The following is a 26,112-nucleotide window of genomic DNA, read 5'->3' on the forward strand; positions in this document are numbered from 1 at the left end:
GTAGGAGTTCTTCAAAACACTTAATCAGGCTTTTGAAGTAAAAATTTGTGATCATCTCCCAGTTTTTTTGGCAGATGTTTCAGGAATCCGTTTACTCAGATGGGTGAGTCTGACATAACCAAAAGTAAGTGCCTGGTAATCTGGAATTCTGTAGATTTACAGATGCCGCGGTAGTTGCACAGATTACGCTTTTCTTGCTGCAGTAATGACACAGGCTGTGGACATAGGAGGGCACTGATTATCAGCTGCCTGAGAGCTTTGTTCTGATTCCAGGACACCAGAACTACAACACCAAATCTGAAAAATCCGACCTAGTCTGTGTATCCTGTCTTTTTAAAAAAGGCTTTTTGTCTGAGAGGCAGGGTTTTTTTTGAGTAATTACTTCTCCTAATAAATTGTGATTATTATGTATCACATTCATTTATGTATCATGGTAATTCTATTTAGGAATCAGGTATGTGGTTACACTGTATGCTTGCTGGTCTGCAGTTGGATCTGATTTAATCTCTGCATCCACCAAATGAGTTCAAGGTATCCACTTTAGTCATACTTCTGATGTATACTGTTTCTGTTACAGAATGCCACGTTACATTATCTGTATCTGCTGGTTAATGAGTTCCACCTTGCATAATTACTGTGTCAGACACACAACTAATACTCTTTATAGAAAGCTTGCCTCACAATTCAGTTTACACACCATGATTTCTGGTTCTTCTACAACACTGGTCTTGTCCTCACTGTTTTTCTGAACCCAGCTGATAAATTATGATGAGAATTCTGCAGAGTTAGTGGAAAATCCCCAAAAGCCATACTTTCCCCCTTTCACTGGATATAGAAGCTGCCTATATACAATTCTGCAAGGGAAAGTGACTGTGTTCAAGCTCTGTATTGGATCTCTGATTAGGAAGCAATGCTATCCTAAAATCGGCTTTCAGGACACTTCTAATACTCTGTAACAGGAAATCTTATCTCTAAGCTATGTGGCCTGGTATTCTGCCCTTATTTGCCTGTTGCACAAAGTCCATACTAAAATGTCTATATTTTGAAGCCCACTAGGGTTTGGCAGACCAATTTACAGCTTTGACATACTGTGGGGATAGATGCCGAGCCACAGGGGAGATCTGGTTTAGGAAGATACTCCTGGTTGCCTCCTAGGGGCTAACTGGCACTTCTTCCTTTTGCACTGCCCTGTCAGCCAAGACCAGATCCTGACAGTGCAAAACATACTTGCACAGCTGGGCTAGGTTTTAACTGGAAAGAGGCAGCTAAGTCCCAGGGACTGGAGGCCACCAGCCTCATCTGTAAGGGGTGTTGTTCACTGCTGCCTTCTGAGAACCAAGGGAAGGGCAAGATCTTGTGGAGTTCAGTTCTTACCTCAGTTGGAAATGTCACAGCTTACATATAGAGTGAGTCAAACTAGACTCTAATCATGCTTCTGGCTTAAACTCTGCTCAAGTAGGAAGCAAGTCCATTTGCTCCAGTGCTTTGGATCCAGCTTGCGCACAACAAAACACCCATGGCAGGAACTGAAGGTATTTGTACAGAACATCACTAGTTAAGTGCTTCTAATACAAGATTCTGTTAGGTTTTGGGTTTTTTTACAGTAGCTTGAAGGTAAATACCTTACTGTTCTGCAGTAACAGTTGAATTGTAAGGGATGGATCTGAAAAGTCACAAGGAGGTTCTCATGCTATGCTCATCAATGGAATACCTGTTTACCTGGTGATAAAGTATTAAGTAATGTAACTAACGTCTGTCATCTGCTGGTTGCTTTTTTTATTCTGTCTAAAGATAAAGGAGTGTTTGCAAGAGAATTCCTTTTGTGAGGGTGTTTTTACTTCAGATGATGGTGATTTGTTATCTAATATATACAGATGCTTACAACATTCAGGTCAAAGAAATATATCACCCATTTGGAGACCCATTCAGTCCATTTGCAGTCACTCCAAGTGCCATTGCACTGCAAGGCAACAATTCATCTTAGTTTCCAGGTAAAGCTCTAAGCTATAAAGCTTATGAAGTCACTTTGCTATGAATACATATGTGAGGCAAAAATGGAAAAATTCTGAATGTCATTTGGCAAAGAGGTGGAAGTGAACGTCCAAGATTTCTAACCTATCTCCTTGCCTTGAGGACTCAATAGTAACTCTCCCTCCATCTCACAGCCTTTGGATTGGAGGCAATATGGAAAGATGGTTTACTTTTGCTAGTGAAGTTTTTCCTGAAAACAAGGAAGTGATTATGTATGTAACTACAGCTAGAATTTAGCCTTTTGCATTATTTTAGTGGCCTGAATTACCTAGCACTAGAAGAACAATCTTACCCATAAGACTCTCTGTTATCAGTATCTTTTTACAGAGCAGCTTTTTTAACTTTACTACAAGAAGGGGGCCTGAAAATAAATTAATGTACAAGAAATGTCTTTACATAGAAAGTTTCAAATTAGGAAAAAAAAAAAGAAAGAAAGAAAAAAGAAGAGTGTAACTCAAGACCAAAAGCCTAAGGTGGCTGAAGGAAACTGAAGTTAATATAGTTCAGGTGCAGCCCTATCCTTAATTAAATTCTTGCCAAATTTCTAATAGATGTCCATAGGCATAAGCTTATTCTATTTCTAGCACTGTCATGCTATTGCATAGCTGCTGCATGGAGAAGAAAAGTCTTTAAAAACACGCTTTAAAAAGAGTCCTACAGAATGTCTGCCTCTCGTCTCGTCTCCTGAGGGCATACTACATAACCTTAAAAAACCCAACCAAACAAAAACCACAAAAACCCCTCACAATACATCTCAATCTAGCAAGCTATGCTTAGAAAGACTGAGGCATGCACCTCCTCCCCCTGTACCACAATTAGCTGCTCTTGGGAGTCAAACTAGCTGCCACTTCTGAGACATAAGTCTAGTCACACACCTCCATGTATTTTTTTTTTTTTAGTAGCTTGTATTTCTTGAAACAAAATGCATCCTCTTCATCTTCTAAAGCTACTCAGCTTTAAGAAGCTTGATGGAAGAGGAACAACAGGAAAGGAAAGTTAGCCTCACCCAAAAAGCTTTACACTTTTTTGGGGAATAATTATGATCCACTGTTGCTAGACCTGATTATATAGTCACAGTGCCATTGGCTGGGTTGGGGGTGGTTTTAGGGGATGGGAGGCTTGGAGAGATGGGTTGTTTTTTGGGGGATAGGTGAGTTGTGGTTTGGGAGAGGGGGTGTTGAGGAGGGCAGCAATTTGATAGCAAAGCTGGGGAAAGCCTGCTGTGCTACCCAGCACGCTCAGGAAAGCAGTCTGTGCCATGAGAGAACGTGCCTTGGCACAGATGGAAGAGATGATAAGCAGCGATGCAAGGAGCAGCCAGGGCACCAGCAGAAGGGAAGTGGCTGAGGGGGAAATGAGTCAGATAAAGTGAGGAATGAGCCAAGGGGCTAGAGAGTTCAGCTGGATCCTTTTACTTCAGTATCTATAATCAAAACATACATATTAAGTGATGTTAGTGTTCAGCTATCATTAATATTGGTATTATACCAATATCAATAGCATTAGCATTAGTATTGGTGTTATTACACAGTGCTCTAATGAGGCTTGAGGGACAGGACAGAACATGAGTTGGAGCCAGGGCTAGTCATGGAGAGGGAGAGAAAAGGGAAAACCTAGGGAGAGACAAGATACTAATCAACTCCTAGATGTTCAACTGGAGGTAGAAAATGTCATATTTAATTTAAAAAAGAATAAAAATCTTTCAGAAGCCTAGTACAGAACTGTTAGCAAAATGACACATAGTGGTAGTGAAGTTCATAATTCAAGGAAGTTACTTACGCCGGTGGACTGTCTCCGCAGTACTTCCCAATTCTTTTAGCATCATTGATTTCCCCACCATTAAACACTGCGACATAGTCATATCTGCAGTAGTTGTCCCTCTCCACATCAAACTTCTCGAACTTTAACTCTATTAGCTGCAGGGAAAGTGTAAATAACTCCATTAAGGTTTTGATATGCAGAATTTATTAGTGCTTCTTATAGTAAATTACCTCTTCATATGAAGTACTAATTGATTTTTCTTTCCAGTCCTTAATCCACTTAATTGTAGAGAAAAGTATTTTAATCCATGTGACTTCTCTCCAACAAATAGTTCAACATATGACTCTAATATTCTATAAAACATTTTGTTCTCAAATACATGCAAGTAACTTCTGATAAAGTTATTTTTATGAGTGAATGAAAACAGGATAGTAGGTGTTAGGTGTTACTTTTAAAATAACCGTAACAAATCTAAACCACAGAAAAGGGGCTTTTAGTGTCATCGTATCATTCAAGATATGCTAAAGAAAAAGCAAGGGCAAAGTCGGTAAGAGCCATTTCACTGGTAAGAGCAGGGCTTGAATCATCTGTGGTTGCCAATGCTGTGTTTGCTTGATGCAGAAATAAAAAGGTCAGAAACAAAAATATTGATAGAAAGAAAATTAGTAAATATTAAGACTAAAACTAAGAGGAAGTAAGTAGTTAAAGGAATTGTGTTTCCATACACGATTTCCATAAATGTTGGGGCTTTACAAGTCATAAGTGAGAACTAATATAACTCTAGTATTTCCAGTACTGATGCTATTATCTCCAATATTTTTTGTATTTATGGACTTTTCTGCTTAAGAAAGAAAAACAATGGATAAGAAAACAGAAGTGGAATTTACTACTCCGAAATGAAGTCCTGCAGTATGATTCTGTCATTTGTGTGTAGCAAGAAAGGAAAACACAACAGAACTGCACAATTGAAACAGAGGTAATATATGCATTTAGGTTGCTTCTTTATATGAAGCACAACAGTATTTAAATCGCCTTCCCATAAATAGCACAAATGAGGCTTGAATGACAACACTGAATTGTGTTGATTGTAGATACGCAGGATTTCTCTTTAAAGGTCTGTCTCAAAGAAAGATGATATTAAATCTTTTAAGACTGTACAAAGAAAAATGAGTCATTTGTACATTGCATACACTTTATTTGATTTACTGACATAGCAAAAGTGATCTTGTTCTACATTCATAGTAATGATAGCCTGTTATCACCTGATGTCTTAGTTTTGCCTGGATATGCTTTTGCACTATTCAGATGCATAAGGCATCATTTTGTTTCCCATAAAGTATGAGTAACCTAGGGGGACTTGGTTTCAGAGATGAGTTAACAGGCTTGTTTCAAAAACCTTGTTGTCATGATGAAAAAATGCACTTAAGTGGAAGTACCCATCTGAATAATACGCTTGTGATCAAAAAAGATGGTGTAGAAAGAAGTAATGCAACTTGGAGTAGAAATGCTACATTTTTCCATATACAGGCAAAACAGCAGGCCATAATATCTACTTTACTATTGTTCATAAGTGCACTTTGCACTAATAAAGAAATATTTCATGATAGAATAGAAGCTCTTCACCATCACGAGAAGCTCCTCCATGTTCTGTAATAAATTAAGTAATTATTGGTTTGTATTAGAAGCAAAAGAGTGCCTTGTTTTCTCATATGCTTGTGAAAGAGAAGTACAGACAACAGCACCTAAACTTTGGCAAAGGGAGAGGGAACAGCTTTTCATCTGCACTTGGAGAGAGATGCTTATTCACTACTTCCTCAAAAATGGCTTTTGTCACTGTCAAAATTCTGCCTCATTTGCATGCAAACAACCACTATTGCAGTATATGAAAAATACATATTTGGAAACTTGTAGATTTATGGAACAGGCGTTCAAAAGGCACAGGATATAATGCCCTTATTTTTATGCTTCTATAGCCTTTCTTAAATCTTCTTTACAAGCTTAGGGAAAGTTTTTAGGCTTATCTAGAGATATTTGGAAAGAACCATAGTAATCTGCAGTTTACAGATAAGGTTTTAAAAATCACTGCCTATCTATAGGATTGTTAAATGACCTGTATCTAGCAAGCAAGGAATGTGGATTAAAGAGGAGTACAGGGAAGACTAAGCTGACATACTGCTTCAGTTCAAGGGAGAAAATATCTTGGTAAATGGAAAAGTATGAAAGATCTGAAGAATATATTTATCTGGGGCAGCTTTTTTTATTTGGAGGATTATGGTCATGAGCAGAAGATTAAGAGGAAAGTTGTGTTTACATGTAGAAGAATTTAAAAAACTGGACGTGGTAAGAAAAGCAACCTACCAAACATGCTTGGATGACCAAAACATTCAATCATTGTAGAATTCTTGCCAAGGTACAGAGCAGATGGCTCGGCAACAACCAGAAAATGTGAAGCTAGGATTGAGATTAGCCCTACAGCGTAGGGAACACACTTGAGTTTGCCATGTGTGGCAAATGAGCCCTCTTGGTCTGCCGTCACATCTCTTCAGGTCTTAATGAAGTGGTAACACATGCTCTGATGGCATCTGGCTAATTAAGGAAGCATGCTATGAGGTGGAGCCTTCAAAATATGAAATAAAACAAACTTTATGAAGTGTACACTGAAAATCCCTGTGCAGGACACATTCGAATATATTCCCTGTACTGTAAGCAAAATAAAATAATTTCTGCTTTTAATAAATTAAATCAGCTTTGCCTGGCTACCTCAATAACAAAATGCAGCAACACCGAAAATGCTACAAATGTTGTTAGGCTTAAATCTAGCATTGGTCATCATGATGTTTGGTCCTGAAATGATCACTTGTCCTAACTTAATTTGCATGATGTTTTGTTAATTAACAAAATTGTCTTTAAAAAAAATCTGTTTTAAAAGCCTCACCAGTCACAGATACTTTAAAAAGTTTAATTTAGGGGAATGTATCAATGCACAGAGGAGGACATACAGTGTTGAGAAAGCACAGGAGTTACTGGAGTGAGCCAGGTAGTAGATGACAGGAAGGCGGGTATCGCTGGAGCGTAGCTGTGCCTGCACTCCTTGCACGTACCCAACTTTAGATTTCGGCCAGATAGCATTTTTACTGCTCCAGTGCAACGCAGGCAGCGTGTTGTGTGAGCAGGCTGTTGATGAGGGGTTAGTCCTTGCAGGCAGTGGAGCTGGGCCGCGCCAGGTGGGGCAACGGCAGTGCCTTACCTGGTTCTTCGGGGCGACGATGTGCCAGGAGCAGGTGACTCCCGCTGGGTAGTCTCGCTCCGGCCAGTTGGGTGTTTGGAAGGACCCCGACGGCTTCTCCAGTCGTCCCCCACAGTACTGATCCCCTGCAAGTACAGCGCACCATGCTGACCAAAGCGCAGCAGGGATGCAGGTAACCCGTGTCACGCACTTGTTTTACTGCAGGGCCTCAGTGAGGGAGGCACAGCCGGTCCCAGCCGGTTCTGGCCGCCTCTGCCATGGCCCCACCACAGGACGCAGCTGAGCCCTTCAGCTCAGCTGGTGGCACCTCTGGGAAAATGTATTTAATAAAGGGCAGAAAATCCAGATGTAGACAAAGAGGGGGGTAAAAAAAAGAGAGAGAAGCATTCCTGCTAACACCAGGGTCGGAGGAGCCGGAGGTGCTGGAGCAGCCATCCCCGCACCCCGTGGGGAGATGTGCCGGGGCTGACGGGCATTCCCAAAGGAACTGCAGCCTGTGGAGAGCCCATGCAGAGAGTGTTTTTTTCCTCCGTATCTCCTCCTCCCAGTCCCAAATTACAAAGTTACATCACGTATGTAATTGTTATTTATAATACGATTATAAACCTTCTTTATTAAATTAAGTCTATCACGTCACAGTCGTTTAATATATCTTTCAAGAAGTTATCAATACAGGGATACAAGTGGAAGGACTAATAAATCACCTGCACTGCGTCTGCCCAACAACCTGACTGTCTGGCATCATGCTAATAGCAAAAGCCTTGAAAAAGAGTCACTGAGCAGGGCGATACCACCTCCCTGTAACCTCCCAGCTTCTCGCAGTTCATGGTCTTCCCAAGCACAAGGCAATGCCTTTATGTTTAATAATACCTAAGAAATTTTTTTTTCATATGTTTTTCTAATTGTTTTTAAACCAGTGTAGAAATTGACAATCCACAATGTCCCCTGGCACAGCACTCCATCACTTAACAGCTCACTGAGAAAAATCACCCTCTCCGTTCCTTTGCAGCCACTTGCTCATCTGGTTTTTGTGTTAGAAGAGACAGTAATGTGGTCCCCGTTCACTTTCTCCGTACCAGTCATGACTTCAGAGCCCTCTCCTACACTCCCCTTGACCTTCTCTTTTCCAGCGTGAAGAGGCCCATGCTGTACAGCTGGTGTTTGTGTAGAAGATGTTCTTTAACTCTATCATACTTCTTGTCTCTGATTGCTTCTGATAGTTTTATTATATCCTGTTCTGAGATGGGAACATCAGAATGGCACACAGTATTCAAGACGTAGATGCCTTATGGTCTTTATTCCCTTTTCAAAAAATTGTTAAGTTTCTGTTTCTTTTTTTGATACCTATTGAGCACTGGATTGATGCTTAACTATTGTTTTCATAAATTATCTATTTTAAACCTAAGATCTCATTCCTAAGCAGTAATAGTCAATTCAGAGTCCATTGTACTGTACATAAAGTTAGGGTGTTTTCCCCGTATTTGCGACATTAATCTATATTGAATTTCATCTGCTATTTTATTGACTAGCCATTACCATATGGGTACAAGGTGCAGTTTTTCCGCAACTCTTAAAATAGTTAGCCTTCCTCTTTACTACTTTGATTAACTGCGATGGCTAAACAGTTATACTTTGCTATGTGCTAAGAAAGATAATTAATTAATACGTTGAACAGCACAATCCCCAATATCTCTGGCATCACATCTTTTTAAGCATTAATGTGGTTCTCCATAGAGTTGTACAGTTATATTTGTCTTCAGCACATACGTAATTGTTAATTACCTCTTTCATGTGGTTCTGCTGCAGAAAACTTCGCAATGAATCCACTTCCAGCAGTATTAGCATCTGAAGTCATCTGCACCAACATTTTATTGCTGTTGGATACAAGGGCACCTGGTTTCACAGTACCACAGAACCTGCCGATGCGTTGTCCATTGGCATGGCCATTGTATATATCCACAAAATCATATCGGCACAAGTTGTCACTTTCCAGGTCTAAATATCTAAAAGAAAGAACCACCACTTTTCCTTCTGGGACCTGCAGAGAGAGGGAGATGTATCTTGAAGTGTGACTGACACCACATATCTATCTGATCCCATTATTTGCATGAGTATTTTCATATCCTTCACTTCTCGCCAGGTAAGCTCTTTTTGTCAACTATACTCCAGTCAGAGTGGTTTTTAAAATCATATTGGACCAATCGTAAAAACAAAGCTCTGGCCATCTCTGTTGCCATAATCTTCTTCCCGATCCACAGTATTATCTAGCCAGGCTCATATAGTTGATTATATGCCATCACCGCCCGGTTCAGCTTGGCACGTTTCTCTTATTTTCTGCTGAAAGTATGTGATCAGCCATGCAGCTCCCTGTCACCAAGTAAGGTGAAGAGGATGAGATTAATATGGTTTTAAAAGAAAATATGGAACAAGCAATTTACAATTTTGAGCAAATGAAATGGCCTCTCTTATCTTGCTCATTTGTGTCATAAAGTTTCATAGTTTGAAGAATTTTTTTATTTACTGACACACGACTTACATTTATACATAAAATTTGAAACTTAATGGCTAATGCTGTACAACCCTAATATTTAGTTATTTGAGTCGGTACATTTAGCTTGAAGGCTGCAGTGAAAGAATTATATTTGGAAAGAATATGTAAAACTATAAACACGGAGTTCAAAAGAACGATTAGTCGGTGTCCTCAATACAGAAAAGAGTTTTGTTTTCTGAAACGTCTGAGGAAACATAAGACAAGGCAAATACTCTTATGTGTCTGCATCTGTGGACATTGTGAAAGAGGCAAGAGTACTGAGAAGGATGTAAATTAAGAGAGCATAATAGTTTACAAGGAGGAGAACATTTCCTGGGATAGAGTTGCAAGCTTTTAAGAGAATAAAAGCATACTGAGAAGTGAAAACTATTCTAACAGAGCACTCAATGCTATGCAGCAGGACAGGAAGAAGGGAAACGGTATTTTAAAGTATAGAGGGACCCTAGATAGGCAGGGTGTAATTATCTGCCTTCAATTCATAGCCCGGTAGAGTGGTTACCTATTAAAATAATTGCAGCTGTTCTATTTTACTGAGACACAGCTATTATTTTCTGCTTTAAATATATCACACACACTTAATATATCTGCAATAAGTCCATATTTAAGCCACTTTATTTAAGAGTTCATTAATTTTTTCCTTCCTTGACAGTGACTCATTTTAGAACACCAGTGTGAGATAAACTATAACTAAACTGTTCCTGTATGAAATTATCAAACAGTGTTTTAATGTTGTGAGTTTCAACAGTTAAAAATGCCTTGTCAGGTATAGCTGGAAGTGCTATAGATGGAAGTGACCACTTAACCCACAGAAGATACTAATACAAGCAGCAGCTCTAGATGTAGTGAAAAATGTGCTGTAGATATGTTAAGGTTACTCATTCATGCGGCTGCTTTTATGTCCAGTGCTGATACTGATCCTGCAGCAGTACAGACTTCTGCATGAGCTGTTTTCAACTGCCCGAGGCTCACGTACACATTGGCTGACCAGCCCCGCTCAGTTCCTGTTGCTGGTTTCAGAGTATTTTCCTGTAAGTTCAGAGTTCTCTCAAAAATGCATTCAGTTCCCCTGTGCTGACGTAAATCACTACTACTACTACTACAACATCAAAACCACAAAACTCATCTAATCTTACCCAGAAATTCCAAAGCACAATGACTATGTTTTAGAAAACTTAAAAGCCAGATGTTAGGTTTAAAGCTCACACTACTGAAGTGAGCAAGCCCTATAGCTGGTATCAGAAAATAACCCACATGTATATTTAGTTAGCATAAGGCCAATACAGACACACGGTCATGTTGTAAGATATTCTGTGAAAGTAATATGAGTCCTTGAATCACTGCTCTCATAACTAAATCTCTTATTATTGCATTCACTTGTCTTCTGGTCTGAATCACTAAGAAGCATTAAGACATGGTCATTTTAACAGGAAAAGAGCTAAAAGGAATTTGGTATTCCTGTCAGAAGACCTGAATGTTATTTATGGTTTTCCTACAAACTCTACGTGACCGGACAAATCAGTTCAAAAATGCTGGCTGTAAAGTTAGTCAGATAAAGTCAGATTTAGGCAGTTAAATTTAAGTAGCCTTTTTTCCAGAAGTAGGTGTGTAAAACAACATATGCTCTTTTGGGGTGGAACACTCATTATTCGTAAGTTTGTACAACTGGTACAACAGGATCCAAATGAGGTGACCTTTAAAGATTATCATGTTTTAAAACAGCCTGAGCTGTTATGCCTACAGTTAAGATTGTGCAACATTTTCTGCTACAGTGTCTTGCAGATTTGCTACAACTTACCCATCTGTAATAAGTTTCCCCTTTTCCTTCCACTGTTTCTGAAAGTTGAGCAGAAGTTGCTCTATCATATTAGGTTAACTAGTTTTGTCAGTGTTTATGAGATTTTTTCCCTACTTTCTCAGCTTGAATTGCTTCTTTGAAGACACCTACTCCCTCCCAGAGTTTGAAGAAGGAAGTTGAAATCTGAGAGGTGGCTGGTTCTGGGGTAAGAAAAGGTCTTTTCGCTGTCCTTGTAGAAATGCATTCAGATTTAGCCAGGTGGTTATCCCTCAGTAATGCCGATGGGTGCTCATTGACAGCTTTGTTCCACAAGCATATTGAGCCGGCTGCTCTGCTTACGCCAGCCTCAAGGCACTCAGTCCTACCCCCGGGTATTCTGCTCCTCATGCTGCCCCAAGTGGGGCACGGGGAACCAGGACATGGGACTGACCTGCGCTCAAGAGGGAGAGGACGCTGGTAAAGCAGCCAAACTCTGAACTGCCAGCCAACCATTCACTCAAGTCTTGGGTTTTCTGTTTCATGGTATAAGTAATTCTGTGCAGCGTTGTATGCTTCCTTCTCCTCTCTCCACCATTGACTATGTTATACTATACTACATTACATTATCTAATTATATTTCATTATAGTTTTTAATCTCTCTAGCTTCTATTTGTTCAGTCTACTTGATCTTGGTCAAGACTGTTCCCCACAGATATACTGAGTTTCTAAGTTTTGTTTCATGACAATTTGTAAGAAAATGTGTAGGAAAAACTCAGCCACATGGTCGTGAATGTTTAACAAGGAGCCTACTCCAGATTTTAGTTGTCGGAATAATCCTTGCTCACATTTAACTGAATTTGGGGAGATAAGTCATTTACAGAAATGTGTAAACTGGGGCCCTTAATCACAGTCACTACTTACTGCCATTACTTTATAAAATAATGTCATTGCTTATTAAAATAGTACTTGTCATTATTCACAAAAATAACAAATTTGTTCCAGCATGTTAAATCAATTAAAAGTTTGTGGTCTCATCAGATGACATTGAAGAGTGCAGAGGATGGTGATTCCACATTCTGGCAGCAGCCGCTCCAGTTTGCAGCTACTCCCAAGGAATCCCACCCTAAATACAGGCGTCTTTGCAAAACAATATTTTTCTTTCATTTCTACCATTTCCCTTTTTTAAATGTTGAAAACTAATGTGCTAAAATCTGCCAATGTTTATCCTAGGACATTTAAAATATTGCTCCATGAGAAACACAGGGGAGAAAGCAAAGGCCAGCATGACTCAGTATTGTTTACTTTGAGCCATGTCTGATGCAGTAGGATGATGGGATACCTCAGAGGAAGAATTGGAAGGAATTGCAGCTCTTAAGAATAAAATAAGAAAAAAAAAAAAAGAGAGAGAGGAGACAAAGGAAGAATATGTGATGTTTTCCCTGCAGGGTGCGCCTTATTTTTCTGTTTTATCCATCCAGCTGGTATCTTTCAATGACAGATGCACTTTAGCTTCTGCCTCTCCTAGTCACACTGAGAGTGACTGACCCATACTTGCCTTCTGCTTCCCTTCTTATTTTAACTCTATGAACTTCTTTAGGATCAGAAATCATGACGTTAAACTCATATGCCTTACTCCTATTGAAGGCTAAAGGAAAACAGCACTCCCTGAACTTTTAGGGGGAGTTTTTCTAGAGCATAATTCCCTAAAATCATCCATGTAGTTTATTAACCTCTTCAAAAGAGCATGATTATTTTATATATACAACCCACCACACAATAAAGTCCTTAGATTTTTTTTTTGGTTATTGTTCATCACAGGTATTTCATATAATGTTAATCAAAGTTTACTTACATTTAAAGTAGTTAAGCTGTTTCTCTGTTGTTGTTCTGACTGAACGCAAAGCCCTCTTCACCATTGTGCCTCTCTCAGTTTCTGGGGAGGATTCCCAAACTGTCATTCTTTTCAAAATTACTTGGTTTAGATTATTTGCTTCAAAAATAATCTTTTGTTAGGGAAAAAAACTTAAATGCCAACTTTCTGAGAAAAATGTTTCGCCTAATTTTTAAACCTATATTGTATATGGGTTCAATATATTTCGGTATGTATTTAATACCAAAATGCTGATTGTATGTTTTGCCACAGCAGTCCTAGGTAGACTTGAAAAATGCATCAGCTACCTGCAAGCCAAACATATTATTCCTCTCTATTGAGAATGAATGTGGAAGTTATTTGGATTTACCTCCTGGGAAGAACCACAATTCCTGCCTAGTCACTTGTTCCCTAGCTCCGTCCTCTCCAGCCACAAAGGAACAATTTTTAAAAAATTCATATTAGCTTGTTCTCCCTGAAAAAGACACTAGATTCTGTTCAGCTATTTCTTTTCTGGCAATACAACCATGCGTGAGATCTGTTCTCTACTGGAAAGGCAGTTTCACAATGATATGGGAAAATGAATCCTTAAAACGTAGAGAAAATGCTTTAAAATATTTCACTCCCCCAGGGCAGATTCCCAACTCCCCTGATAAGTAAATTTTTCAAACCTTGCTTGTTGTCAGCAAACCTGCTGGAGCACAGCTCCTGAACCTATAAAAATATAACCTTACATAACTCTCACAGTCTTCAGTATTATTGTTGCACATAAAGTTGTTAGAGTTTTATGGGAACTACACAGTCTGCCAGAAAAACACAGACAGCAGTCCAGATTCTTGGACTACGTGACACGTTTATGTGAGGCGATGGCCAAGAAGGATTACAGAGTATTAAAAGTAAATGTATATGACATATTTTAGATAAAAATATATACATTACTATAGGAAAGGAAATAGCTGTACAAATGACTTCTTAGCAAAGCTAGCTGAAAGCTGCTGGGTAGTCTGCCAAGGTTGTAATATAACCACAAGCATGTGCTGAACACTGCTTAGAGCTCTTAGAATAGAGAAGCTGTTTTCTTTAGCCAGCTGAAAAAGTCCCAGTCTCTTGAAATAACAGAACCATAATTGAGTTAGAGAGACTCTTCTAGCTTTAGCAAACCAGTTGGAAAGATTTCAGCTGATACCTGAATGCTACATTGCTTTATCTGTATTACCCATAACATTTTCTAAACCTATTTTCTTCTAAAGAAGGAATTAGCTGTCACTCTGCCTGTCTATGGATTTCTTCTATAGACGATGAGATCCTGTAGTTGAGAAAACAACAGCTTCATGCTTCTCATGACGCAGACACAAAGTGAATCAATGTCTCTTCCAGTCTTGCAGACTTGTCAGATCCTGCATTAGGCAGAGTGTTTTCAGGAAGGTGTTCACAGCCCTTGGCTAAAATGGACAGGCAAAAAGTCTTAGTCATCTTCTAAGATCGAATGCTAAATGAGGAAGCCTGACAGTAACTACAGCACATTTCTTCATGGCAGTGTAAATGGCTTTCTTGGGTGCTACTGCAAGCTACTCTGAGCCTCAGCACTATCTAGTGAAAGGATTTTGCTGTTTAAATTCAGGTTAACCAGACCTTTGAGTGTACCACTTCCCCTCAGTTTGGTAAGTCATCCTCTATTTAAAGAGGGTGAGGCTTAGTCTTGCAAGTTTGTAGTCCTTGCCTTCCCTACATCCTTCCTGCGCATCCAAAAGACAGGGCGTTCTACACAGTTGATGGGGGAAAAAATCAGCTTGGCTTAGTGAACAATATTGTCTAATAGGGATTAAATGAGATGGGGGTGCAAGAAAGCCTTGGACTACTACAGTTGTGCAGCCCTTTTCTGGCTTTGGGCAAGCTACAGAGAATAGGCATGCAGCAGTCGAAGAGCAGGAGTAAATGCCAGCACAGCAGAAAAGTGGGAGTCAGTATGATCATGAAACGCCAGAAGCCACCGAGTTCCTCCCATGGTCAATAAAGCCCGAGTGCAGACACAGCTCTGCTACAGCTTTGTGGTAAAGTTTCTCACAATGTCCAGGCTAACCTGGATGCTCGCATTGGCAACAGCCACATTAAGTCTGCAATGAAACCACTCAGTATGGACTTTTAAAATACAATCAATTGTTCTCTCTTCCTCTACCCCCAATATACGATGAAAGGGCAGATCCATGGGATGCTTCAGTAAATGCTTCCTCAGTGCTGCCTCCATTTGTAATCTGAATTTTTTAATGGTAAAAACTTTATGCTGTTATAATCAAAATTATTATTTCCCTCCAGATTCAATTTTCAACTTTTGAAGATCTAATACTGAGTTATATTGGTAAACTAACTTTGGATTTTTTTTCTCTCTTATTTAAGGCATATGTGTATGATTCCAAATGCAATTTGCGTCTGCTCTTCAGATTGTAAAGTGGGCCACACTAATTTCTGTAATCTCAGCACCTCAACAGCAGAAAGCAAGTTTGTTTATGAGCATACACTGTATTTTACATCATACTCTTCTGGATAAAGTCAGTCACAGATTAAAGGTAACCTCTAACTTGGCCCTAATAATAATGCAACATAAAGGTGCAGAAAGCAACTGTTGCAGCTTCACTGGTATCCTTCAGATAAAATGATTAAAATTACATCACTCGTTTGGTACAAGAGTCGTTTTAACCGAACACTGTAAACAGATCAATGTCTCCTGCTTTGCGTCAGCATCTCTATAGTAGCAGGAGACAATTATCCTGTGACATCCTATTCTACTGCCAACACCTAACCTGTAAAGCAGTCTTTGAACTGAAGTTGTCTTTAGTGATCCCATCAACACACAATTTATTTTTTTTATGCTTTCTTATACGTCTTTTTTTTCTGTAAAGCCCATATTCTAGGCCTGAATGTCACAGGAGTTCTTAGTGTACTGTGCCTAAAAAATAGAGAGGAAATTTGGTGGGCAATTTTGGAGGGCTTAATTTGTGCAGATGTGAGGAAATCCCTTTCTCTGAGTCTGTGGATAAGGAGATATCCAGCACTGGAGCGTTTAGTCCTAGTTGTTTAATGGTATTTGTTGTCCATGGATACGATGTCTCTGCCCTACAGTCTCATTTCAGCATCAAAATATCAATTGTATCACATGCTTTCGCATGGTCATTTATAAATGTAACAACACTTTGCTATTGCTTTGTCAGCTTGCTGTATGACATACTCCAGATGTCCTGGCTGGCAGAACATTGTTATTAGAACACTACAAGCAAACCTGCCTGAATTTTTTGTTTTTGTTTTAAACTTTTTCTATGTCATCTTGCCAACGGAATTTGCTTTTCATTATCTACACCTCAAAGCTTTACTTTAATCCATTTGATCTAACTAACTATTGCTTTCTGCAGTGACTGGAAGAGTAGATGTTTGCTTTCAAGTGGGTTAATTTAAAACAATTAGAGGTGTATCTATGGAAGTCAATGAAAATTTGCTTCCAACATTAGGCAAGGTCAGTTCTATTTCAGCCACTATTACCATATTGCAGCAACCCTAAAACGCTCCAGATATTTGAGCTGCTCCGAGTTACTGAGTTCATTATTGCACATGTTATCCCATATAAAACACTGACATTAACAACAAATAGCTCTTCATTGTCTTCAGCACTGATTTTGTGATATTAAAAATTCTTACTGTGATTTTCCAAGTACATTTGCTGTTTGGAGGGTAGACTCCAGGAAATCCTTCACTCCCAATAAACCCTGACTCTCCAGATACAACTCCTCCACATGTAAATGTAGGCCTGAGAATAATAGGAAAAATAGTGCTTAATTTTTAAATATATTTCATTTATTCTTTGTAGAATAGTAAAGAGGCATTCTTACTGTCTTATACTTAAAAACTGTCTTATACTTAAAAACACAGCTTAAATGCCTAAAAACATTGCTAACTTTAAACATACGTTTCATCACTTAATAATTTCACTGTTGACACAGAATGTGCAACTTAACACGCAAACTTAGGCATAGAGAAAATTAACTACTTGGACCATAATTCTGCGTTTACACAGACTGTTATTCTTCCCTCCTTTTTTAATTCATAAGATATAAGGTGTGGTGGTGTGATACATCACTACAAATTGCTATTATAAGGAAAAAATAATTATTAAAAAGTCATTAGTAATGACTTTTTATGGTATATATAATAGTAGTTTAAGTAGCACAATAATAAAAATAACTTATAATTCCGTTCTATTCCACCCTGAAATGCTTTGAATTTAGATATTTCAATCAAGCAAGTCGCTTTGGAAGTTTTCTATACCACAGGAACACGATCCACCATGCGCGCAAGTCCTGCTACTCCAGCCTGGTGATGAACCGCACGTCCTCATTTTGCCGGTGTGAGGACGCTCAGGGCTCAGGTCAGGTGCCCGCCCCTGCCCCGGCCCGGGGCCGCGCTGCGGGGACACGCGAGGAGCCCTGAAAAACCCCTGCGCAGAACCACAGCGTTACTGCTGAGGACACGAGGGTGAGCGAACGCCCTGCTGAGCTTTAGATGTTGGGATATTGTATCATATCACATTATAATGTTATGTTACATATCATACGGGGCTGCTCTCGCAGTGGCCCGTTTCCGTAGAAAAAGCCCCTCTCCGTGCCCTCCCTTGATGCAGTAACGGGCAATAAGACACGCGGGGAGGTGTCCGCGCACCCCACGGACGCGCGGTGGGCACCGCTCCTGCGGAGGGTGGGAGGGGTGGGGGGGCGCAGCCGTGCGCGGGGCAGCGCAGCGCTGCGCGGGCGCGAAGGGACGCGCGGTACCTGTGCGGCGGGGCCGCGGGGCGCGCCGCCGCCAGCAGCAGCAGCGGCAGCAGCAGCGGCAGCGGCGGCCGCGGGGCGGCGGGCGGCATCTCCGGGCGGCGGCGGCGGCTGGGGCAGGGCTGGGGCAGGGCTGGGGCCGTGGAGCCGCTCCTCCGCTGCCGCCTGCTCCTCCCGTGTGCGCTGGGGCCGGGGGAGGAGGCAAAGGCTTCCGCGGCCCTCCGCCCCCGGGGCCGGGCAGGGCCGCCCGCCCTCCCTCCGTGGGGCGCGGCGCTGCGCGGCCGCGGAGCGGCGGGCGCCACCGGCTTCCCCTTTCTCCTGGGGGCCCTGCCCCGGGTGTGCCCAGCCCCGCCGCGGTGTCTCCCGGGGGAGGTGAGCGGTGGTGCTGCAGTCTCGGCCCCGGGGGGCACCTCCGGCACCGCGTACTTTGCGCACGCAGGGGCTGAAGGAGCGCGCAGCGACGGAGCCGCAGCGACCCCCCGTCAGCGGGATCGCCCCAAATCCCGCAGCCTCCTGCAACGCCCTGCTCCCTGTCCTCAGGTGGCACAGTGGGGGTGTTTGTCCAGATCATGAATGAACTCAGTGTCACCATTTGTGCAATCGTGTACAGCTTCGCCAATGCTTGAAAAATAGTAATGCTACTTTAAAATTTCTTCTTTATTTAAATTCTAAAGTAAACTTAAAATGCCTCATTTTGTTTACCAGTTGGTAATCTTGACCCATTTTAGTAGCCTTTTCACTCTGGCTGTGAAAGATACTCTTTAAAGGGCTGTGGCAGAGCTCACAGTAATGAACTCAATGCTTGTGTGTTTGTAGGATTTGGGCCAAAGCTGTTTGACTGAGAAAAGAAATGAAAAATTAAGTCAGTATTCTTATTGAACGCAAGAAAACTTGACATGTTAAAAACCGTCTACAGAAACCACATTGTTAGTGCTATTGGATGATAACATACAGATTATCATGTCAATAAATGATAATTTATCTTCTAAGGATTGTTTTAATAAGAGCCTGCCCCTCTTCTCGCTTTAAGTGGCTTTTTCCCGTATATACCTCTTGCAGGCGAAGAAGGTAAGTCTGTAGTAAAGTGTTTAGGCACAGCCAACTGAAGCAAAGACTTCAGTTGGAGGAACTAAACAGAAATTCTGCTGCATGCAAGGCGGAATATAAACCTATTATCTTATTTTTAGCTTATTTATTAAGCGTTCCTATTCTTGCAAAATATAAAGAAGGGCGGTCCCACTTCCAAGGCTTTAAAGAAGTGCTGTGGATTAGAGAGGATGCTCTGAGGATCAAACAGAAAGTGGATACTGCAATGTAGCAGATGTAATACCTGTACTCTCCTTTCTGCAGTGCTGGATGAAGAAAGCAGTAGAATAACCTGGATCCATGCTTGCTAAATTTCCAAGAGGATTTGTGTGGGAGAGGTGCAGCTGCTATTGGGATGTCCCAGATATTTGGAGGCAGCCTGCAAGACAGCTGGTAAGTAAGAGGTGCCAACAGCGTTCCTGTGTGCACAGAGGCAATGGAAGACAACAAAGAGCAGAGGCTGAGGTGTGCACGGGTTTTGCAGAGGCCCAGGTTTTGTATGAGGGCACGTGTGTCGGCAGCCGGGTGGGAGTCCCTGGCCTGCAGCCCTGAGGAGGGGCAGCCCCACATCCCCCAGTGGGACTGGAGGAAGGAGCAGGACACACCTAGGCAAGGCTTGGTGAAGGATTGGGGCAGGGAGCCCAGTCCACAAAAAGGGGGCTGGGGAAACGGAGAAGATCATAATGTGGTCAGAGCAGAGATAATATTTGCAGCTGTGTTTTGAACTGATTTGAAGTAACAGAAATGGGAAATAAAAACGCTAAAAAGGACACATTTACTTACTCCATGACCAACAGGATGCTGGTTAGCAGCCAAAAGTTTAACCACTAACTCTGGGTATACTGGTTTTAGTCATGAAGGTAATGTAACATTAAGAAAAATTGCTAGATATGGAAGTCAATGTATATGATAGAGAGCTGTGTAATCCTCACACTACAGACACATGCATTCCCTGCTGCTCTTCTCTGATTGACAATATTTTTAAAGTATAGAGAAGACCCACTATTTAACAACAAGAAAATATTTGAGGCCTTATATCCACTGAAGAGCTGGCTCCATGCAGAACCACCAACAAAGGCTGTTAGTTACCATGGATTACACGTCCAAGGACTCTTTTACATGTGGTTGCTGCAGACTTTTAACAGTTTTAAACTTCTGAACAGTTAATGTGATAATAAGTTCTGCATTACCACCCAATAATATCTACAGATCTGTGCAGCAGAGGGTCAATTCAGACCTGAGGAGCAAATTGAGGCAGAGAACAGGCTGCTGAGAAAGCCCTCCACATCCGTATGCAGCACGTGCAGCCAGGCTCCTGCACCTTTGCCGTATCGGGAACAACAGCAGCATCACTCCCTGGCATTGGCTATCCGAGAACACACCCTAAATTACAGACTACAAACAAGGCACTCAGTCTAAATTAAACTGTATTTACCAAATGTAAATGATGTTGCTAGAGAAGAATTCACCCATGAACTAAACCAGAGACGTCTGGCTGGTTTCCATCAATGGCTGCAGAAGGATCAGAAAAGTAAAAGGCCAGTAAGTAATTACCCATAAATAAAGGTGTTAGCACTGACATTAATCTTAAGCTAGGTTAGTATGTTAGGAAGACAGAAATGGGTCTTATTCGCCAAGCCCAGTCCCCTACTCTTGCAGGGAACCAAATCAAATAAACCCTTTCATAAATTGATGATACTTCATTTTTGAAGTCAGGAAGCTGCTCGATCAGCATCTGCTAGAGTCCCTGTCTTTGCAGGATAAAGCTGTGAAATGCAAAGTTAGAAATTGTATGTAGGAAATGGGTATAAATTAAGCTATAAAGGTTTTAAGCTCAATACCAAAAGATGACAGATTTATAGTCTCTCATGCAATCTTAATTATGCTGCCTTGTGTATGTATTCTTTGCATAAATGACGCATAGATTATGTGACAAAAATAGTATGGAGTTGCATAAGCAAAGAGTCTGTATTAACGTGCACAAAAAATGTCTAACTCTTGACAGTTGACTGCGACACAAGTAACTTTTCTTTCTTTTCTAATGTAGTTGCTTGCTGGAGGTAGAACAAAAACTATTTTCTGTTGCATGTGTCCCTGAGGCGTGGCATCTACAGGCTTGGAGTGATGAATCTTTAGTGATAAACTATTTAATATTTAAACTACAGAGCTCGTGCCATAGTAATTATAAAAAATGCCCGCTGTCCTAGGGTGACATTGCTTCTAGTGGTCTAGCAGAAATGCCCAGCCTGAGTGACTCTTCTTCTCCCATCAGCTGCTGCTAGCTCTCCTGGGCTAAGCTAGTGATGCTGGTGATCCAGGGGTAAATGCTTCTCTCTATCAGTCACTGAAGAAAGATGTTTTGTACGCAAAGCTAATGAGAGACAAATTTCCTAATGAATGTCTGGCAAGTGTGACTTTGTCTGCCTGAAAATGAGACAACTGCTGAAGTGGAATGGAGAAACCTCTACCTGAAATGTAACCCTGTGCGACAGTGTCACTGAGATGTTCTTTGAAAAGACTGTGTAAATGATGGTGCAAATCAGGTGGAGGTGGTCCTGCTCTTCCACGTGTCCCTCCATGCATCCCTGCCATCTTTCCTGTGACAAATTTAATAATGATATTGCTGTGCAGCAGCCAGAATGGCCTGCTGATCTGACTGAAAATGAACCCCCCCAAAAAAACTTAGTTTCTTAATCTTTATGCTTCAGCTTTCAGGCTTCTCACCAAATCTTCTTTTCCTCTGTGGAGGGTCATCTCTACAAAATCCCTTGTACCATGACAAAAAGATGTAAGACCTCTTAGTGCTCTGTTAGTGTTTCTGCACAAGTCCTGTTCAGCTGACACTGTGAAGTTATTTGAATTTAAATTTATGTAAATGCCAACAACAAAAGCTCTTTATTTCATTTAAATCATAGAATCATAGAATAGTTTGGGTTGGAAGGGACCTTTAAAGGTCATCTAGTCCAATGCCCCTGCCGTGGGCAGGGACATCTTCAACTAGGTCAGGTTGCTCAGAGCCCCGTCCAACCCGACCTTGAATGTTTCCAGGGATGGGGCATCTACTACCTCTCTGGGCAACCTGTGCCAGTGTGTCACTATCCTTGTTGTAAAAAAATTTCTTCCTTATATCTACTCTGAATCTGAATACCATCTCTGAGTACCATTACCCCTTGTCCTGTCGCTACAGGCCCTATTAAAAAGTCTGTCCCCATCTTTCTTGTAAGTCCCCTTTAAATATTGAAAGGCCGCAGTAAGGTCCCCCTGGAGCCTTCTCTTCTCCAGGCTAAACAACCCCAACTCTCAGAATGTGGTCTTACATGCCAAACTCTTGATATTTTCACTTCCAAAAGAACTTTGGTATTTCCTGGAATTGCAAGTTGTCCCTTTTCAGAATAGCACCGGACAACATGCAGTAGAGAGGACGTATCCCTATTTTCTTGATAATCCTAGCACCTAAAATGATTCTTACAAACTGATGTACCCACCCAGTTCCTAGGATTCCCAAATTTGCTTTGGTCTGTAAGCCAAGGATTTGTCCATGTTACTGCTTTAATTGAATCTGCTACTTTATAGAAATAAAAAACCACACAAGAGTTGTCACTGGAAAACTTGCAGAGCCTCCACCCTTCCCCAGGCTGGAATTCCCACTCTTTTCTCTTTTTGTATGTCAAGCTTCACTCTCGGTTCATTTATCAAATGACAATGTGGTTTCTGGCTTTATATAAAAAATGGCTGTGATGAGTCATAGACCTCCCCGTCCCTTGCTTTCTTTTAATACTGAGATACCAAGTGCAAATGCAGTATTGACAGTATTCCCACACCTTCTTAGGAATTTAGGAACATCTTAGGAACTGAGCTTACATTCCTTAATTAACTTTTTCTGTCTCTTTGCTGGCTTTACCTCAAGTAATAACATATTTAATACAGTTGCAAAACTTCATAATTCATATCATTTAGCAGAGAGACCAGATGTGATGCACTAATCATAAAAGTGGTACAGTTTTACAGTATGGCTTTTCTAAATTACCTTCTGGTCCTTCCATTTGTCAGTTAGGGCAATTCTGACATCAGTTTCTACTTGCCTCTTCTCTTTATAGGAATGCAAGCTGGCATCCAATTACTCTTTTTTTTAAATGTTTTACCCCCTATTGTTCAAAGTCAATTGCTTATTTGCCAGCATAAGAAAATATTAAGGAGAATGGTGCTGATTTATCATTAGTTGAATTGTTTTTCATCATAATATAAAAACGATAAATTGGACAACTACTGCTAAATTGCAAATATTCCTGTAACCAAAGAGATCTAATAATTATTAACCAGAGTGTCTGCTATCAAGCAGGATGCTTGAAACATTCATAATGTTGTGAACAGATACTACATTATAGTACAAGTCTCCTAAAGGATTGTTTCGGCATTTCTGATGAAGCATCCCAGGGTCCATTAACCAAAAGCATGCACTTACATGACCATATCACACAGCAGGTGGAGAAATTGCTAAAATACTGATCAGACAAACAGATTCTAAAAGAATATTTTTAAGCAAGAGCTATCTCCCTAATCGTGCATTTTAAACACATTGGTCCAAGGAAAATATTCAGTACATAAAAGGAACAGGAACATAAATCACGGAGTAGGCGGCCATAAAATTAAAAAGGCAGAACCCCAGAATTGCCTGCAGGTAGCTGTGACTCAGGCAGTCCCACAGCCAAATCTTGCAGCAGCAGACAGAGAAGAGCAAAGCACTTCAGTCTCTGCAGGACAGCTTCCAAGCCCCAGCACAGGGCAGGGCATCATCAAGTGTCAGTAAATGCTATTCTTATCTAGAGAGCTGTAAAAGCAAAGACAGATCAGCTACCCCGTCAGTCATTATCCCAGGCTCAGTGTAATCTAAATCAGCAAGTATTCAAGTAGATAATATTATGAAAGAAAATTCCAAAGCAGGTTCCCTTTGCTTTAGCGGATGCGGGAAAGAAACATGAGACCATTAATTATGCTTGTGCTTGGGGATGGAAATACGAGAGGAATTAGAAAATTATGTCACTAAAATGGAAAAAATAGACTTTCTGTTTCTGGATAAAAAATAGAATTACTTTTATGAGGGATATATATAAAAAAAAAAATCCTTGGATCTGTGGTCCTCATATAAAGACAAGACTATTTCATGTCTGTATATGAATAAATTTCTGGAGACTTAGAGCAGAGTCTAGTTTATAGATTGAGAAATGAAAAGAGCTGATATTTTGAACAATCTACAGCACAATAGCATCCTCTGCTCTCCAAAAGCACCACCACCACCAGAGACTTTTAGATTCAGCTCTGACCTGAATGAAGAGAGCGAGAGTGTGGAGTCATCACTGTGTTACATGACATACTGGGTGGTGCTAACAAACTGGTGATGATCACAGCCATCTGCCCTTCAGGTTGGCTGCAAGCGACACTGGAGGCGTGAGGTAAAGACACATGTGAATACACTCAGAAGTTATGACGGTGCAATGAGACTTTTTCAGGTACTGTACGTGCAGAAGCAGAGAAAGAAAATTTGGAAAAGGCATCAAGGGTGCTCCAGAGAAGTCTCTTTCAGGTTGAGTGTGCTTTTGGGAAGAACGCTGTCAAAAAGAAAACTGGAACTGTGAGCAAAGAAGCTGCCTATTTTTTTGTGTGTGCTTTAATTCTCTTGCGTTCAAGGAAGAGAAAGTTTTACATTCTCTATGAATAAGTAGGTTTGTATTAAGGCACCCAGCTTCAGTTTCTTTTGTTTTTTCTATCTTCTCAATGCTGTAGTTGAAAAATAGACATATTTTTAAAGAGCATCAAATGTGTTATGCTGTCATACTGCTATTGCACAGGTGATACCTGGGACCTGAGTGTCGTGGTGCAGTTTCACATATTATTAGTTTACTGTTGCTGGCAACACAAACTGGAAATCAGAACTAAGCCCTGTGAGAAACCATTTCATGCCAATAATCTCATTGCTTTTCCTGAATTTCCCTCTACTACTCTTATTTATAAGGCTATACATAAAAAGGAGAACAGTTTGATCTAATTTATTTACTGCAGATATTCTTAGGAAGAAAAGTGTTGTGAACAATTTTAGTTCAGCCAACTAAAATACCATTTTCCTACTTTTACTGATAAGAAAATTCACTATCGGCTTCCCAAATACCATAAACTGTATGGGAAGGGGACAATGAGGAATGAACTCTTTACAAAATGTGCAAATGATATGATGGTCTGTGCAAAAAGAGATGGGTGAATACAAGAAAATTACCATCAGACGTAATCATTCCCACACTTGTTTTCTTGACTTGAATAGGAGGCCCTAACTTAACAGAGCAGCTCAACAGCTACATCTGAATGATGAAATGGGGAAGTTACATCTCAAGGACTTCCTTCCTCAAAGATGAAAATCCAGAGCAGGGAAAATACCTTTTCTTTGACAGGCAGATTAGATCAAGTCGAGAGAGCTGAAGTATTTGAGAGGGAACATCTTGACACCAGCCATTCTCTGCCAGGTACAACATCATATTCATGATACAAAAAGACTTACTGGATTCCGCTTGTTGTTTATGCTATTCTCTCCGTTGTCCTTATTCAGTCTTTGGAGCGTAGCGTCCTTGGCAAGAAGGAGGGTGTTGCACCACTGATGTAAATTAGGACTGTTCCTGTGCAACAATAAATTGTACCAGGACTGGGCAGTTCTGACTAGGGGAATTACAGTCAGTCCCTATGGCCTCCTTCCCATCAGAGTACAGGGGTCACAGAATGCGAAATTGGGGCCAGATTATTTCACTGGTGGCTGGAACTCAGCTATCTGCCATGTGCATTACAATGGTACGTTTACTTTTTCTAAATGCTGAATTACTGCCCTGGGAGATGCACACATGCGTTCCGGGCCAGAATTTGGAGTTTAGCCTAATATTATGTTTTTTAAACACATCTGGGATCTATTATGTTGCTGGGTAATGATTTTCACAGAATCAT

At 40.7% G+C, this 26,112-nt stretch overlaps 1 protein-coding gene across 1 annotated transcript in view; it reads right to left on the minus strand.

The window, feature by feature from the left end:
• The window catches only part of PCOLCE2 (procollagen C-endopeptidase enhancer 2), a 32,222-nt gene extending 13,739 nt beyond the window's left edge, over positions 1–18,483 (minus strand). The window contains exons 1-5 of the mRNA XM_075158313.1: positions 18,049–18,483; positions 16,922–17,030; positions 8,822–9,077; positions 7,040–7,164; positions 3,811–3,947 (exon numbers count right to left, since the gene is read on the minus strand). Of these exons, the coding sequence (XP_075014414.1) occupies positions 3,811–3,947; positions 7,040–7,164; positions 8,822–9,077; positions 16,922–17,030; positions 18,049–18,137 (716 nt within the window). The 5' untranslated portion in view covers positions 18,138–18,483. The remainder of the gene's footprint in view (positions 1–3,810; positions 3,948–7,039; positions 7,165–8,821; positions 9,078–16,921; positions 17,031–18,048) is intronic.
• Positions 18,484–26,112: the final 7,629 nt, after the last annotated feature.

The sequence above is a fragment of the Calonectris borealis genome, chromosome 9 (genome assembly GCF_964195595.1).
Source record: "Calonectris borealis chromosome 9, bCalBor7.hap1.2, whole genome shotgun sequence".
NCBI lineage: Eukaryota > Metazoa > Chordata > Aves > Procellariiformes > Procellariidae > Calonectris > Calonectris borealis.